The sequence below is a fragment of the Rhipicephalus microplus genome, unplaced genomic scaffold (genome assembly GCF_043290135.1).
Source record: "Rhipicephalus microplus isolate Deutch F79 unplaced genomic scaffold, USDA_Rmic scaffold_14, whole genome shotgun sequence".
In the NCBI taxonomy this organism is placed as follows: Eukaryota; Metazoa; Arthropoda; class Arachnida; order Ixodida; family Ixodidae; genus Rhipicephalus; species Rhipicephalus microplus.
In genome coordinates, this window is record NW_027464587.1 from 36,281,420 (window position 1) to 36,300,115 (window position 18,696).

General features: G+C 46.1%; 1 protein-coding gene across 1 annotated transcript in view; it reads right to left on the minus strand.

The window, feature by feature from the left end:
- LOC142784403 (beta-scruin-like) overlaps positions 1-18,696 on the minus strand; it is a 315,658-nt gene that overhangs the window by 222,555 nt on the left and 74,407 nt on the right. Inside the window, exon 5 of the mRNA XM_075882771.1 lies at positions 12,459-12,687. Within this exon, the coding sequence (XP_075738886.1) occupies positions 12,459-12,687 (229 nt within the window). The remainder of the gene's footprint in view (positions 1-12,458; positions 12,688-18,696) is intronic.

Here is an 18,696-nt window from a genome sequence, read left to right on the forward strand (position 1 = left end):
GCAAAACACAGGCGAACTGCAGGCGCTCAAGCTGACCTTCACGATGCATTTTGTGCGCGCGATACACAACACGACCGAGCCCATTGCCGGCAAGCGCTATCCGTATCGCACACGCGACAAGTAGTATAAAGAATGATCACATACTTGCGAAAGAATCCATCGCTGATTTTTTCTGCCCTGAGTGGCACTGAAGTAATGTATTCGATAGGCCTGCTGTCTTCTCGGCCGCCATGTTGGCCTTCCCAATTTGCAGGCGTGTGTTGGTCGTGACTATCTCGAAGCCAGAGATATACAGCGCGGCGTGGTGACGTGTGAAGACCTGCTCCAGACTTCAAGGGTGCGGTGAAACGTAAAAGCAGCAGCGCCCGCTCATTCAAGCGTACACATAAGCACCACGTCGTAATTGCTAGATCGTCGAATCCAGGCGGCCGTGGTCGACCACTCCGAGCATGACGCAACGCGAACCATCGCCAGCAAAATACAGGGAAAGGCTAAGCCAGGAAAGAAGGAGGACAGCTAGTGACCTTGGCGACGCTTTGTGCACTGCCCGCATTTCCCGCGCTGTTCATCCCTTGGGAGCGTGTTTGGAGACTAGGTGGTTTGCAGGTGGCACGCTTTCCCCTGTGGTTGCTTCTCAATGGCCTATTCGTTCATCGCGCACGCCTATTGGGCTTTGTTACTCTTTTTTTCGGGTAATTTTGCGTTAGAGTGCATCCGCTCAATTGCCTGCTTCAAAGCGACGCAGTTTGACTGGACCTCAGTCCCCTCTTTCTGAGTTGAAGCTTCTTTTGACGTACCATGCGATTCTTTTCAATTCTCTGGCTTTCACTAAACTTCATGTTCAGTGGAAGCCAGCTTCATGTTGTAGGTGCAGCCTTGGTTCAACACTTGGGTAATGAAGAACATGTCGTAGCGTATGCAGGTCACTCGCTTAGCAAGTACGAGCGTAACTACACTTTCACAGAGCAAGAATGCCTTGCAGTAGTCTTCACGGTGCAGCGCCTCCGGTCCTACCTCACGGACGCCCCTTCACCCTCGTGACATACCATTATTCTCTCTTACGGTTGGTGAATCTGCGTGACTCATCTGGCCGGTTTGCTTGCTGGGCACTTTGTCCACACTACAAGAATATGATTGCACGGTTTCCTATAAAAGCGGCCAACGTCGCGCTGACGCAGATTGTCTTCTGTGACTACCGCTTCCAACGACAGAATGTGACGCGGACAACTTCGACACATACATCTCATCACTGGACCAATCAATTCCCAATACCAAGGTCTTTTAACGTGAGGAACAAAAGAACTGCACCTTTGTAGGCAACTGTGGGCGCAGGTTAGCCAGATGAGGACAGAGGACGTTCGAGGACAACGAGAGACTTTTATATACAAGAAGACGGACAGGGATACACACAACATAAACTCACACATATATACTCGAGTTCACGGTCCTACGCGGAAGGGAGTTAACGTTCTTGTTCGTCCACTCACGTTCTACTCTTGGGGCGTGAACGTGGCGCTCGACCTTGAGCTCTCTGGTAGTCAGGAGGCGGTGTGCCTTGTGCTTACGGAGTTCGTACCGAGGCGGGGCTCGGTCTAGAAGATAACCGCCAGGGCCATCCTAGTACGGTGGTCAACGCCTGGGCTTGCCTGTACACCACCGAGAATAGCGTACCGCCCGTCTGCCGCGAACAGACCTGGGACAGCGTCTCGCTGCGAGACCAGAACAGCAGCTGGCCGTGACGAACGCCGCTTCAGACCAACGTGGGGGTGAGGTGGGGCGACGCCCAGTCTAGGACGCACCCGAGGACTTCAACGCCGGGACGAGGCCCGGGCACGGAGGGTCAGAACGAGGAGCCGGGGCGTTCCCCGAACTTGTCCTTGCTCTCTGCTCTCTGGGGTTAGCCGAGCTGTCCCCGTGGCTCGGGAGCTTTTCCACGTGGTACGCGCACGAGCACGCGCATAGGCGCGCTCATAGTTTTACCGCTATCACCATCTTGATGATTCCCGCGCACCTTGAAATACTAAATCGGCCCCGCACACCGATTTTCTACGTCAAAGCATGACGCACACTCTCCAGGGCAGCGTTTTTTACCACATCTTCCCCCCAGTTCAAGAACAGCGAAACGGCGGGGTAAAAAGGGTAGGCATGTTCATGATTAGACTGGAATGTCCAAGTGTCTCGCTGGCACTATAGGGCACTGTAATATACACTCAAAGATTTACCGGCATAAAAGCGCACTTTGGCAGCGGTATTCTTTATCATCGCCCATCCACATCGACGGATGACAGTGAAAAAAAAATAAATAATAATAAAAAAGGCAAAAATATGTGACAAGATTGTGCCACACCTAAAAGAATCTGTACACTTTTCAAGTGTAACTCGACTTCATGCGCCTTGAAATAACATTTCAGCTCTTAGGTTGCCATATTAAAAGCGTACAGCTGGTTTCACTTAGCTGACAATTATTCTCGGTGACTGTGATTGTTCGTAGACCCAGGAACTCGGACGCGCAGAGCCGTGACCGTGAACACAGAAAATACATTATCAAGTAAGACGGAGCACAACTGAAAGACATGACAACTGACACAATACGCATAAACTGAACACATTCAACGATGATAATATTTTGTCTTTGACGATGTACCAAGGGCGTCCACACACGGAATGCACGGCACCGCACGCTTGTGACCCGATGCCTAGGCCAACGACCACTCGCTCATGCCGTTGCGGTGAACACAGGCACCGGGCAGCACGATGAATTCGTCGAGTCAAGCTTGGAAGCATCGACGCCCAGTAAGTCGGGCAAACATTATGTCAGCGCGGGGAATTGGTTCCGCATGCAGTTCCAAGTCCATTGTCGTGTCGCAGTTCAGTTCAGAATCGGTCAACCAGGTTTGTATTCTTTCTCCTTTTCTTCCATGTACTAGCGCAGACCCAGAGCTCTTTCTTCCTATGTGCTTCTGTGTACCGCGGTGGCTTCCCGATGTTTACGTAGATAGAACAATGTTCGATCCAAACATCAGGGTGTGAGCGCCACATCTTTCGGTTGTCTCGAAGTTCATTTGCCTCCGCATGGTACGGAGTACCATGTTTTGGGCTCACAGCGTTCCTACCTACACTACAATTCTTGGAGTTCCGGCCCCTCTTGCTCGAATTATGGTCATCTTCTGGCTCTGTTTTAGGGTTTTTCAATGCCACTCGCTTTTCGTTGGGCTCCGAAGCAAAAGTCTCAGATGCGCATGACGTGCTCTTTGTATGGCCGAGAGGTTTCAGCTGACCACTGCAGAGGCCATGCTGCTCTATACTTCCGTCACCTTCAATGCCATCACATGTCTGCTTAACACATTCACTAGCAGACCGTGTACCCAGAGCTACATCACCACGTTCTCCAACACACACTTTTTTGGGTGTACCTGACAGATTTGTGTCCACATCATGGATAACTATCTCATCCTTGAGATTATTGACTTGGTCCTCTTCATTAAGCTCCTTAAGCGCTACCCTATTTGCAATCTCTCGGATTTCCAAGATAGCTGTGCTGATCTCAGACAACAGCTTCTCTCCTTCCTGTCGCAAACGCACACGCTCATTGTCATTTTTGCATATGTACCGCAGTTCGAAATCAATTCTCTTTTGTTCCTCATCAAAGTCTTCTTGCAACATTCGCTCTAAGTCGGCGCAAGACCACCCGACCTCCTCTCCAATACAAAGCAGTCTTTGCACGTTTACAGGCACTCTGTGTGCGACCAATTCTCGCCTGAAAGATGTTGAGTGCCGATCCTGGCAAGGCCCATGTCCGTTTCGATCACGTGCAATTTCTCTAAATACATCGGTTCGTCCCGCCCGTCTGGCTCTCGGCAAGAAGGTAGGCCGATCTATCCTGGAATCTTCTGATCCTGGCAGGCTCGCCAAAATTGGTGGGCAACTGTGGGCGCAGGTTAGCCAGATGAGGACAGAGGACGTTCGAGGACAACGAGAGACTTTTATATACACGAAGACGGACAGGGATACACACAACATAAACTCACACATATATACACGAGTTCACGGTCCTACGCGGAAGAGAGTTAACGTTCTTGTTCGTCCACTCACGTTCTACTCTTGGGGCGTGAACGTGGCGCTCGACCTTGAGCTCTCTGGTAGTCAGGAGGCGGTGTGCCTTGTGCTTACGGAGTTCGTACCGAGGCGGGGCTCGGTCTAGAAGATAACCGCCAGGGCCATCCTAGTACGGTGGTCAACGCCTGGGCTTGCCTGTACACCACCGAGAACAGCGTACCGCCCGTCTGCCGCGAACAGACCTCGGACAGCGTCTCGCTCCAAGACCAGAACAGCAGCTGGCCGTGACGAACGCCGCTTCAGACCAACGTGGAGGTGAGGTGGGGCGACGCCCAGTCTAGGACGCACCCGAGGACTTCAACGCCGGGACGAGGCCCGGGCACGGAGGGTCAGAACGAGCTGCCAGGGCGTGGCCCGAACTTGTCCTTGCTCTCTGCTCTCTGGGGCTAGCCGAGCTGTCCCCGTGGCTCGGGAGCTTTTCCACGTGGTACGCGCACGAGCACGCGCATAGGCGCGCTCATAGTTTTACCGCTATCACCATCATGATGATTCCCGCGCACCTTCAAATACTAAATCGGCCCCGCACACCAATTTTCTACGTCAAAGCATGACGCACACTCTCCAGGGCAGCGTTTTTTACCACATTCTTACAGCAACTTCTTTTTACCAAACGAATATCATCACCTACGCGATTTACCCGAGACGGACTAGTTCGCAAAAAAAAAAAATACACGAGCACCGACTCACGCTATCTTCTGGTGGCTCCGAAGAGTCCCTGCTTTTGCGTCCTGCAGGTTATGCATGAGAACCCACCATTCGGTCGTTTAGCCCCTGCGAAAATTTTTTGCCGTCTTCAAGAAAGGCTTTGCTTGCCCAAAAGACACCAGAAGATGGAACACTACTTGTCTAGCTGCAACGAGTGTAAACGTCAGAAGCGCCCAACTAGTGCCTCTCCGCGGCAATTACATACGATGCCGCTCCCTATAACTCCATTCGAGCTAGTCGGGAGTGACCTTCTTGGGTCTTTCTCTGGTCTTGTGATGGAAAGATCTGGGTGTTCATATGCACCAATCATTTACCACGGTACTGCGAGGCAGGTGCCGTACCATCGTCAACTGAAGCCGATGTGTCTTTCTTCACGCTACGTTTCGTGATTCACGACGCGGACCTCCAAAAACTGTAATCAGTGACCGTGGGCGACAATTCACAGCGGACGTGGTGGAAGAGATGCTTCGTGTCTGTGCTTCAAGGTTTCGGCACTCTACACCAGACAATCCCAAAAAATGCTCTAAATGAACGAACTTGGGCCATTTAGAGCAGTTGATACAGGTCTCTCTGATCACAAGCTTTTAACTGTCTTATTGCCGATATTTGCGCCTGTTATCACCAAACGCACATTCAAAAAATTGGCAGATCCCACGTACAGCAGAAATGGATGACATGCGAAGCACGAATAAGAAAGTTTGATATGACACTTTAAAATCAGCACAACGTTACGGGGCGGAAGTAAATGATGCCGTTCATGACTTCCATGTCATGATTATCGTGTTTGGATGTGTTGTTTACCTTTATCTATTTACGTCACGTGATGCCTAGTTTAGTACATGTGGAGCTAGCGAAACGGCCGCGAGCACGCTATTAGCGTGGCATGTTGTCATGTTCTTACATAATATGCGTGTCAGGATTATCAATTTGGCACCAGTCATATTTTATCATTCATTGACGTCACTTAACACCATATTTCGTATATGTGGAGCTAGCTAATCGACTGTGAGAACATTATGAGGGCCGAATATACTCCAACGTAGCGTTGACGCGTGCACAAGCTGGGCACAGCGACGCAACGTTGGCATAACGGGAGGACTCTATGGTCTGACGCCAGGCGCGACCAGTGCGACTAGCGTCGGTCGGTGCGGCATGACGGCAACCGGCGCGAAATTTGCTCCGATGCGTTACCCAGACAACACTGCGTTCCCTCTTTTCGTGACGAAGGGACGCCGGACGCACTGACACGCGCATGCGGCAAAGGAACGCAGCGTGGCGTGCGCTTGCGAGTGTGTTGCAGGACTGTTGCCTGGCGTGGGGACGCCGGCATGACGCGACAAAATGAACGCCGGCGAGCACGCCCACCGCGTCACGTATTGGCGCCTTGCCTGTGGCATGTCGTCCTGTTCTCACATTACAGCATCGCATGATTATCGTGTTTGCATCCGTCACATACCTTCGTCATCCATTGATGTCACGTAATACCAAACATGGCAGGTGTGAAGCTAGCGAAACGGCCGCGAGCGCATCATGAGTGTGGCATGTAGTCATGTTGTTACATGGTACGCATGTCATGATTATCATGTTTGGGTGTGTCATTTACCTATGTCGTCCGTTCGCATCACGTAACACCGAGTTTGGTACATGTAAAGCTAGCGAAACGGCCGTAAGCGCACTATGAGCGTACCATGTAGTCATGTTGTTACATGAGACGCCTCTCATGTTTATCATGTTTGCACCAGTATCATACCTTCATCATCCATTCACGTCCTGCAATACCAAATTTGGTATATGTGACGCCAGCGGAACAGCCGCGAGCGCATCATGAGCTTGGCGTGAAGTCATGTTGGTACATGACAGGCATGCCATGATTTTGTTGTTAGGGTCTGTCGCTTGTGTGTTTTATGCAATTATGTCATACCACACCAGTTTTCCAACATGCCATGTGGACGACACCACCTCAAGAGCGGCAGGACCATGAAATCTAAATCACGACATTCATGATATAAATGTCTTGATTTTCATGTCATTAGCCAAATATATTCGTCATACAGTGATGTTATGTCATACCAAGTTTGGTATTGGTACCATAATTGAAACGGCCAGGAGAACTAAATGTTGTAAGCGGCTAGATAGCTAGATACGCTCAAAGTCGCCGAATTTCGCTAAGAAATGCTTTGCATATAATTACTTTATAATTATTCTAAAGCCGATGATGCGAGCATAGAATACATGCAATTGTGTCTTATTGACTTCACTGCTACTGAGAACCACGTATTCACGATCTGGGAAATGTTCCTAAAATTGTGTCGTCACTGCATGAGTATTTTTGGGCCGAACAAAAGAAAGTCGGCAAGCAAACGCCGAGAATGACGCGTAAAGTGTTGAAACTCAAGCTCAAACTAAAAAGAAGCTAAAATAAGGGCGCTTCACCCGAGCTTATCAGTGCAATAAAAAGCAAACTGTCCATTGCAGTCCGAAGTTCAAAGGGCTACTACATTTAGGCGGCAATACCCACCGGAGCTGTTGGAGACCCAACGTTTTTCCCGATGACGACTCGGACATCTCCGCGGACAATCCACAGACTTTCCGAAGCTCGTGCACATAGTACCTGTATTTTCTCTCTGTACATATGCTCTTTGTATACATATGCTTAAAATCGCGCAAAGGACTATGGGAGGAGCCTATGTAGCGCCACAATAGATTTGGCCAGCTGGCCGCCCCGAAAAAGAAGCGAGCCACATTGCACGTAGGACGCGAACCACGAGGATATTTCAGAACGGCTGAGTACCTGGCATAGCTGGACTCTGCAGCGGCGGCACTCCCTACGCCCGCTTCTCAAATATAGACTGTGACCTTGGCACGGGCTCATCGCCGCGGTCTTGTCTCCTATTCCTCAACAATAGCACAGGCATATTCAAGTTTAGGTCACACGAGCATTTCATGGGCAAGTAATCTTACGTGTTACTGAGCCATGAAAAGATTATGGTGAAGGTAACCAAGCATTTTCTTAGCTGAAATAATAATGCGGTTACATGATCCATCCAAGATAAGTCTTGAGCCAGGTGAAGCCCTAGGTTCTTGAAAGAATGCAAATTAGCTATAATGCTGGTAATAATTTTGTACACGAGCGTGCAAAGCTGGATATGAATGAAAAGGCATTCAAAAGAAAAAAGAATACAGGCACGGGTATTGCTATGTTTAGTCGGTACGACTGAATTAGATACGTTTTGCAAAATGCGGAATCAATATCTCATACAGAGATTCAAGAATTAGACGATGCATTAAATTTGAAACGCCCTTAAATTTGCAAAGAGGTAAAAGAATTCTTTTACGACACTACAGCTTGAAGAAATTGGTTTTTGCAGGAATAGAAGCTTCCCGCACAGCCTGAAAGGGAGCTTTCTACCATTTCTTCATGAAATCTGGCCGCTACAATATTTAAAATACCCTGAACAACACAACCGCTGTTTGAGTGGTAATATTTGACATGACCAATGTCAATGGTCTTTGTCATCGCTTCAAAATCGGTGAGATGGTTCATAGCTATCAAAAATTTTTGAGTGTGAAACAATGCCATCACTCGGCGTTCACAAGCGCCCATCCTGTCTCTCTCACTTTTGTGAATAATTTCTTTGGCGTTCTTAACTTTCCAAATCGCAGCATTTATTCAAGGAAAAGGCGAAAGAACAAATGACAGTAGAAGTGGTTCACTGCAACAGAGAGAAGGGGCACTAAAACCTTGCGAAAGGTGCTTCTTGGTCTTCTTTGGAGCTGCATAAATAATGAACCCACAGCATTGCACTCATTCTTCATTAAGTATGTACATAACTGTAGATAATGTTCATTGTCAATTAGGATGCCGCGTAATGAAGGTGGTCTGCTGTTGCACATGTTTCAGATCACGCTTTACAGCCCACTTCTATGCCCTCGTAGGTTCAAGTTCGTTTCTTTCGAACATTTGTGAATGACACTAAATACACAATTACGAAATAATGAAAAATGTTCAGTTTTCACGATATTTATTATGCTGCTTCGCCGCCCGTCCTTCTGTCTTATGGGGAACGGTCGACTCAGTTCCGCAACATGCATTAACGTAAATTCCTCTTTCTACATCACCATGCGATACACTGTCACTGGTGTTCTCTATAAACACCTCATCTACTAACATTAAAGTGCGAGCTGTTGACATGCATGAAATTCCCAATTACATCACTAATAATTCTGGATTTCACGAAAAGAAACCACTAATATTTCGCTAAAATTTCAAACATAAATTCTTTATTCGTCTCACCTCAATGGGGATAAGCTGTGTGACCAAATACAACACTGGAAAAAGTGCTACGAGCTGTTCAGCGTCCTGGACGTATGCTATATGCATCGCATGATCTTTTAAACGTGTAATGCCATCAATCTTTTTACTTGCATTGTATTAGCGTAGAAACAGCTTTTTAGTTATGTTGACAACGCTTTTTATTAATAATATCTCACCTAATGTGCGCATCGGGGGATGCCATCTGATTCCATACCTTTCAATAGGAGGAATAGGTATGATCAAGTAAAAAAAATATTTTCATTTATACATATGAGTGATGCAATGGCCTCCCCTGGAACTAATTCCAGGGGTATGGAGAAACTGGCAATTTTATGATTTGAAAAGTCATTTCTTGGGCTCTTGGGCTTAATAAGCCTGAACATTCATACGATTACAAGGCACGACATAGTGGGGGGTTTTTAATGTATTTGAAACCGTAGGGTCGTCAACTAAAGGGAACCCACGCAGACTGCCTCGAAAATACGTTCTTCACTTAAGACTCACTAGGACGCTGACTAACCTAAACCCTGCTGAAGCGAACTCACTCAGAGTCAGATTCATTAACATTTTCTTTATACGGGCTTACTGGGACTTATACTCACCGAAAGTTTCCACTTAGTGGGTTCACTCGGACTCACGATCACAGACATAAAAACTCAGCTAAACTCACTTGAACTCAGACTCACAAATTGTTTCCTCCAGTGGACTCGCATGGACTCCGACTCACCAAAATTCTTCACACGCGAACTCACGCAGACTCAGTCTCGCAAAACTTATTCTAGGCCGAGCTCACTCAGACTCACGCCTCAATGTAACCCTGAGTGAGCCTGAATGAGTAGACTCATGTGTAAGTTTGCCAACCTATGCCCGCTACGCCAAGACGAGAGCGTTGCCCAAAGACACATCCACCGAGCTAGCGAATATCTTTGACGGAAATAGTGCGTCATGTTTCCCCAGAGGTCCTCATCTCTGACAGAGGTATGTCATTTACTGCTGACTTAACTAACGCAATCTTAGCATACAGCCAGACAAGCCAAAGCCGGATGACGGCGTCCCACGTACAGACCAATGGTCTCACCGGAAGGCTAATTAAGGTCATCGCCGGCATGCTGGCCATGTACGGCCACTTCGAACAAAAAACTCGCAACGCTATTTTTCTGTACGTGACATTCGCATACAACACGACAGTGCAGGAGATGGGCAGATGTCTCCATATTGATTGGTATATGGAAGAAACCCGGGAACAACAATCAACGCCATGCAGTCAAACTTTGCTGACAATGAAAGCCTCGACGTCGTCTGCTATTCCGCCTTAGCATAAAGAATCAGCAGGCAACGCACAGCCACGGTTACAATCTTCGACGAATCTTCGACGGTTTGGTATTCCACGAAGCTTCGTGGAATACCAAACCGGCAACTACGTTTGGGTATGGAAGCCAATATGCCGGCGTAGACTCAATAAAAACCTTCTGTGACAGTACCTGGGATGATACAGAGTAGTTCAATATCTTTGCCCACTTGACTACGAGGTTGCTCCCGACGGCATTATGAGCTCTCAACGGCGTCGTGGACAACCTGATTCGTCCATTTCGTTCGCATCAAGCCATTTGATGTGTGAGCATGAGCACTGTATTATTGTTGTTGCTATGTCTATTGCTTGTAATAATTGATTATTCAGTACCTTTAGTGTTGTAATTCCATATTTTGTGAAAGCATCGAGACAGTGCCCTTTTTCAAAGAAGAGCAACGCCCCATTCCTTCTTCGGGGTTCTTATCGCCTCGCTACACTTATTTCAGCGAAAGCCACGCCTCCAGTGTTCAAGAAGATTGGGAACTCTAGCACATCATTTTGTTAAGATTACGCCTACTTTGGAGAACATTTGAGATTGTTCTGAAACCTACGTAGCCACTAGCGTGTATGTTAAAATATTTGACGGCATGTGTATAAATCATGACGCGCTTCACCGCTTGTCAGTTGATAGACGGCCTACGCTCAGTTCACCACTATCCGTGCCAGTGTGTATTGTTGTAACGTTATTTCATTTACCGGCCTCAAATTCAGCCTAGTAAACAATTTCAGTTTTGCTGAGTCGTCCCTGCCTTCGTCTGCGCCATGACTCCGTCGCAATACAATACATTACGTGTCGCATTTTTTTTTTAAATCTCTGATATACGAGTGGAGTCCCAGGGCTCAGTAAAATGCTTTCTTTGGTATTCTTCTAAAGGCTGCGCAGAATGAGGATTACAAAGGGTCAAGAAGAAGCTGCTGCCTGCTTCGGTCCTTAAGCACTTCTTTTCAAACATGTTGCTTACTTTTAGTGTGCACGCATCGAGCGTCTCAGTGTGGCCACGGTAATTCAGCACATCGAAACCAAGCAACGTCTGTGGACTTCAGGTATATGACGCAGTTTTTCCGGCATACCTTTAAAGATACGTAATAATACTAGCCGATTTCTGGTAGTAAGACTAATAGGTTGCTACCCTACAGCTAGTTACTGCAAGGGCGAGTACTGTTAACACAACATTTCCATTACTAACACTATTTAGTGACCGCAGTCGTTACTGTTATAGAGGTGGGAAGATAAGAAAGACGTCGTAACTGTTACTTGAGCTATAATCAGACGAGCGGATGGAAGCGGAATTTTCGCAGCATACGGCACATCACATGACACACACGGTATGCGAACTCGCCATCCTCGCCCTGTTTGGCCTCCGCCGCTCGTGCCATGGATCAAAATACCTCGCGCAAAAACGTCCCTTGAAACGGTGTTCCCTCTTAGAATGCGATCTTGTACCTGGTGCTCTAGTAAAAGAAGCGCTGCGTAAGCGCGTGATTATAGAGTATGCACGTGGATTCCTTGAGCCGCACTGCGGCTGACTGCATGCGGCGCTTGCGCGGTTTTGTCAAATGAAACTGATCATGTGACTGTTCGGTCGTTGGAGAAGCGTGATTTCCTACACACGTGTGAATGCACCCTACGACTCCTATTTTCCTACGCAGTTGTCCATAAGAATAAAATTCACAATATTAACATTGCGACGCCAACTTCGAGTGATATACGCAGAGCTTCAAATCCTCGTCGGCATTTGTTGCGGAAAGCGAACTGCTAACACTTCTAGGTAACCTCCACATCTTTTTTATTGGCTATAACGTTACACAAAACAAACACTGTATAACGTTGCCTTTATTGGCAACTATTTTCTTTTGCACCGTATGCTCTTTTTACCTCTTCTTTAGCATTTTAATACACTTGACTGCTTTTCGTTGTAGTGCTCTAGCAGGACACCACATGAGCCTTCGAGTAGAAATAAAATCGCGAACCAGTCAAGACTTGGTGGGGAAGGCGCGGGTCGATGCCCCCAATAAGAAGGAAGCCCGGACTTCCGTGGCGTATGTGCGAGTCCTCAGGCACACCCTTGGCAGCGTACTCGTCTGGAACCCAGTCGCGGACCCGTGTGTGCTCGGTCAGCGTGCGACTGTGCAAGATCTCGTGCAGCATCGGGTCGCCCAACCAGGCCTCAGTCGCTTCTTCATCACCCGCCGTCGGTATCTACACAGAAATAGCGATTCGCTTATGTGCTTCAGTTGTCACTTCATTGAGCAACTTATTAAAACCGAAGCTCCTAATGCATGTTGCAAAAAGTGAGGTGTCCGCAAAAACCCCCATCTACGCCGTCATTCATCATGCTATTTTGCTTATGAGCTTCATCCAACAATGGAGGCCGCCCGCTCAGCCACCACGCTGAGTTTCCCGGTGCGGCGCGAGCCGATTTCGCCATTCTACCCGGGTAGAACACTGCCACTTTCACACGTTAGTCTTAGAGGATGTCGAGTTTGGACAAATAATACTACCTGTGTCAGGCTGTGTCGATTTTGCTATGAAGTCTTCACTAAGCAAAGACATAGCATCAGCCGAAGAGGCCGCGTTATGCCTTCAAGATCAACGCACTCCGCTGTTAAGCTTTACTTACACTCCTAGTGCAAACGTCTCTTTCAACACAAAAGTAATTTATGCCGGAGTCAAGCAACACTCCACTGAAGTATTCCCGTCACGAATAATATGTTGAGAAATGTACGATAATGAATGCTTCCCGGATCGTTTTGTTTTGCTAAAAAAACGATCCGGGTATGAGCACGTTAGTGACTGTGTTGAAGACTTTTAAGAAAAACGGTTGCGGCCTACAGTTCGCCTTTGATGTGACAAAGGAACGATGCATTCAGTTTCTGGACCTAAAAACTAAGTGTTCTCTTCGCAGCCATACATAATGAAGACGACCAAATTAAACTAAAAAATGGCTTACACACGATTGATGCATGGTGCGTAACGTGGGGATTAAAACTAAATCCTTCAAAAACTAATTTCATGGTGTTTACCAAAAAAACAAGCCTCTAGATTTTACATACTCTTTGAGAAGTACTACAATCACAAAGACAGATCATGTTAATTATTTAGGCGTCATAATCACGAGCAGTCTGAGCTGGGAACCGCATGTCGAGAACGTTTGTAGGGGGACGCTAAAGAAATTGTCCTTTTTCAAGAAAAAAACTGTGAAAGGCTCCTTCTACGGTTAACAGTAATGCGTACAAAGCACTAGCGGTACCACAGTTAGTCTATCCAACGTTATTTGGAGCCCTTGGTAGCAATACCTTATTAAAAAAAATTGCTAGGGTAACTGCAGAACGGGTTTCGGAAACACAGGAGGTTGGAAGAGAATCTGTTCTCACTGACGCTGTGCATCGAAGTAGCAGAAAAGGAACACTGGAAAAGGATATCCAGAAAGCGTACGATAGCGTGGTTTAAGAGGAATTGTGGGGAATACTGGACACACTAGGCGTGGAAGATGTAGTCACTAACCTTTTAAAGGATATCTATAAACGTAACAAGGTAGTTATAAAGTGGGAAAAACAGGTATCCAAGCCCACAGAGGTAAAACGGGGGGGGGGGAGGGGGGGCTTAGGCAGGGATTTTCTCTGTCGCCCTTGTTATTCATGATGTACCTATAAGGATTAGAGGCCGAATTAGGAGGTGGACTTGGCTCTAACCTCTCTTTCGTCAAACAAGGGAAACTCACCTAACAGGCAATACCGGCATTGATTTACGCAGATGATACAGTGCTAATGGCTGACAACAAGGAAGATTTGCAGAGATTGATGGACATCTGCAGTAATGAGGGAGATAGGTTAGGTTTCAGATTCAGTAAAGAAAAATCAGCTGTCATGATTTTTAATGATAATGAAGGTTGTGAGCTTAGGATACAGGAAGTCACGCTAGAAATAACAGGTAAGTACAAATATCTGGGCGTATGGATAATCAGTGGGACCAAGAACCTAAGGGAATACGAATTATACGTGACGACTAAAGGTAACAGAAATGCACCAGCGATAAAAAATAGGGCACTGTGGAATTACAATAGCTATTATGTTGTGAGAGGTATATGAAAAGGGGTCATGGTTGCTGGTCTGATGTTCGGGAACGCGATTTTGGGCATAATCAGACGCTCTAGCAAGATTAGAAGTTAAGCAACGTGGAATAGGAAGGCTTGCCTTAGGAGCTCAAGGGAATACACCAAATCAGGGAGTACAAGGTGCTATAGGATTGACATCATTTGCGGTCAGGGAAGCTAGCTGCAAGATAAAATTTGAGAAGCGATTGAGAAATATGAGGGAGGAGCGTTGGGCTAGGAAGGTTTTCAGCTTCTTGTACATGAAGAATGTCGATACGAAATTGAGGAAGCAAACCACAAAATTGACCTTAAAACAGCAGGGGACGAACCCAAAAAGAATAATCGGTTAAGAAGAAGGTGAAGGAAGCTGAGACCATTATGTGGAGAATCGGCATGATTAAGAAGTGCGCACTAGAGATCTATCAATCTTTTAAGCAGAAAATTGCGAAGGAAAGGATCTTTGATAATACTCGGGGTAGTTCTCTACTGTTTGAGGCCAGGATAGGAGTATTGCGAACCAAGACATAACGGGCCAAATACGAAGAGGTAAACACGGTATGCAATGCATGCGGAGAGTAAGAGGAAACTGCCGAACACTTTTTTTATTTATTCATACTGCAGACTACAAAACGTGGTCCAAGCAGGACGGGCAATCAGGAACCACAAAAACAGAGGACTAAGATTGATCACGTACGTAATAAATAACAAAGTGAGTAAGATGAGGCGTATATACAGTGCTACATCAACAAATATACACTATGAGGCAAACATACATACTATGCAAGGTGGTCACACTCAGACAAGGTGTTCCACTCAGACACTGTTCGCGGAAAAAAACAAAATTTATATGTATCTGTTCTAGCAAAATATGGTGTAAAAGAGTTTGGTTGGTGATGTCGTGTATATCTGGTTGACAAAGGCGTTAAATACAATGAAGGGTCAATCGCAACTCTATGGTTAAGCAAGGAACTCAGAAAGTCTAAGCGCAGTTGCCTTCTTCTAAACTAAAGTAGTGGAATGTTGTTAGCTGACATTAGTTCGGATGGAGAATCCGTGTGACGAAATTTAGAATATATAAAGCGAACTGCTTTTCTCTGAATTCTTTCCAAGTTGTCTATGTTACATTTGGTGTAGGGATCGATAATATTCGGTAAAGGGCTTCACCCTATAGGTCAGGATGATAGCGCAGAGTTTTGCAAAGCACAGGGAATAAGGGTCTGGAAGGGCAAAATAGGCTCTAAGCGGGTAGAAATAACTAGAAGGAAGTCATCTGATTGGTGGCTACAGTCAAGGCACGAGTAAAAATTAAACTCTTCCCTGCAAAGTACAATTCCTCAACTGCACTATTTGAAGGAAAAAATAAGCCTAGTTTTTGGTTCACCAATATTGCGGCTTGGTGGCGTTAACCGCCGCCCAATCTAATAGGTACTGCCATATCAATCCATCCATCCGCCGGCTCAGCAGAGCTGGTAGAGCTCGGGGCCACCCTAGCTCAAGCTCGGTAAGTAAAAAGCCAGTTTGGCCTAGCTATGACACCGAATGTAGCTTTTATGAAGCAGATCGTTCAATAAAATATGTTCTTTGCCCCTTCTGCTTTATATAGACATATGATTGATTTCATTAGGCATGCAGCATTCAGGTGTATGCAGCAAAGGGGAAGCAGCGCATGTGTGGCAATGTCCATGTTTGGCCGATATTTGCGGAGTGACCGGAAGTTTCTCTAAAACCGCCTATTACGTGAAGAAATCTACGCAATATTTACACCTCCGTCACAGTCGTAGGCGGTTCAGAGTACATGTCGAGTTGCTTTTCCGCCGTACATGTCGAGTTGCTTATTATGCGGTATTATTAGCGTTGGCGGTAAGCGCGCAAGGAATTTAGGAGATGAAAGTATGCACATAGAACGCTAGCTACATCGTGGCTAAAGAAGTGGCTAATAAGTTGTGATATCTCATTTAACACTTTTGCTCTGTACAACTTCTCATGTATATACATCTTAGTATTCGTTATGACTTCCTATACTTCTTGACATGAACACACACATTTGCGTGGGTGACAATCCCGAATTTCATTTATTTGGACAGGAGCAGCAGTGCATTTATAAATAGAACACTTTACGTACAAACACAAAACAAAGGTTACATCACTGTACACCATGGTAACAGTACACACAAGCACAATTGTAAGGATATTACACATACATAATTCTCTTCTCCTGAATCAATTATACTAGTTTCGCAATTTTCACGAGTTTTGGTTCTTCTTTACATGCTTCTTCTTTAGCTGCCTGCAGTATTGCCGCACACGTAGGCACAAAAAATAGTGCTGCAATAGCTTGCCAAGAACTTCTTTGTGAGCAGCACAGGGAAACGTGAAGTTGAAATTTTATAGCACTGCATCTGTTGTGCGATCATATACACCTCTCTCACCAGCATGTTTTGCGATGTGCTCCTCAGCCTCTTTAAACAGAAGAAATAGATGCACATTCGTATATGTGAGCTTCCCTCTGATTTTGCAATGTACGAAGTCGGCTTCTGGTAGCTTTAAAATACCTTTCTGCCCATTCAGGCCTTCTTTACAAATTGTACAAGAAGTTTGAGTGGCAAGCTTTTGCGACACAAATCCAGTGACATGCTATACAATGCAGTTCACGACGGCAGCACTAGAATAATCATGCTGAAACATTTCATCGCACTCCCACGTTTTCCCACTGATGAGGCCATCCAGTTTCTCCTTGAGGTGATGCATTTTATCAGTGCGCTGGAAAGGTGTAGACTAGAACACCTCTCTGAAATCATTCAGGATGAGACAAGCAGATTAGGTTTTCTCAGAAACTTCACAGTTACAAAACTTTGGTGGCTTGAGCAAAACATACAAGGAAAGCATGCGGTAAAGTTGCAAAAATGTCGGAAATGTTCGATGCTCATTTTGGCCATTTCCTTGTCCTATACCAAAAAAAGCATTCCAACGGATCGTGGTTCATTTTGGCTGGGAGGACTTACTTGAACTCGCACTTTTTCAGAAGAAATGTTGACATTTCCTGAACAGACATAAGTGTAATACGCAGGCCTTCAGCAGTAGATGGCGTTAAAAAGATCTTTGTGAATGTCACCCCGGACTACTTCCTGCTCCCAGCTATCAAGCCACCTAGATGCTTACTCTAGAACATGCAAGTCTTTGCATTCAAGGGTAATGCTTTCTGCAGCAAAGCGACTATTGAGGGCGTCAAAAAAATCATTCATTAGGAGCCTGAACTCCTCAGTTGATTCCACATTCTCATGCTGCGTTGTGCCTCTCCGTGCATAGAAAGAAATGACTTTAGCAACTCAGTTGCTAAAAAATTGTGTGGCCAACGTCACTCGCATTTCGAGCATATGTGATGGATTAACATGCGAGTTAGTCATGTTTGGACACACCCTAAGCTCTGCTGCGTTTTTCGTGTCAGCAACAAAAAGTGCATCATAGCAAGACCACTTCACCATTTTCCCATTTACTTTCAATATTTTCTTATCATAAAGACGATTTCTAATACACTTGAACAAGTGAGAAGTATCTGCCACAGCATAAACTTTTCTGGATGGATCTAGGGGATTTTCGAAAGCATTCGCTACATGTCCTAGAGCACCGCTTACCCCAAGCTGCTTCCACGAGGCCTTATTGGTAGATGCACCGTCAGAGACCGCACCATCAACATTAACTCCTGGCTGCTCTAAATGCACAATGCTCTGAAACAACAGCTGTGCAAGTAGTGTGCCCTTAGTTGCACCTTTTAATGCAAATACTGCCACTGGTTGTAAATAGCTATCAGCAAAACACTAGACCATGGTCAGCCAGCTGACCATGGTCGAGCTCTTCGAGTTTACAGTCATTTCTTTACTGATCTGTATCTCATCTAGAATAAACATCGCTCTGCTTTGAAAGGATGTCTGCTTTGCCAATTTAATCTTGAGAGCTTTAAAAAAGTTCTCATCGAAACCACAATTGAGCTCAACTATGTTTATATATATTCGAATGGTGGTTGTGCGTGGCATCGGCACTATGTTATTGCTTTGTAAAATTGCGTAAGTAGAGGGGCTCATGATGTTACACAAAGGGCATAGGAGTAGCCATGGTCA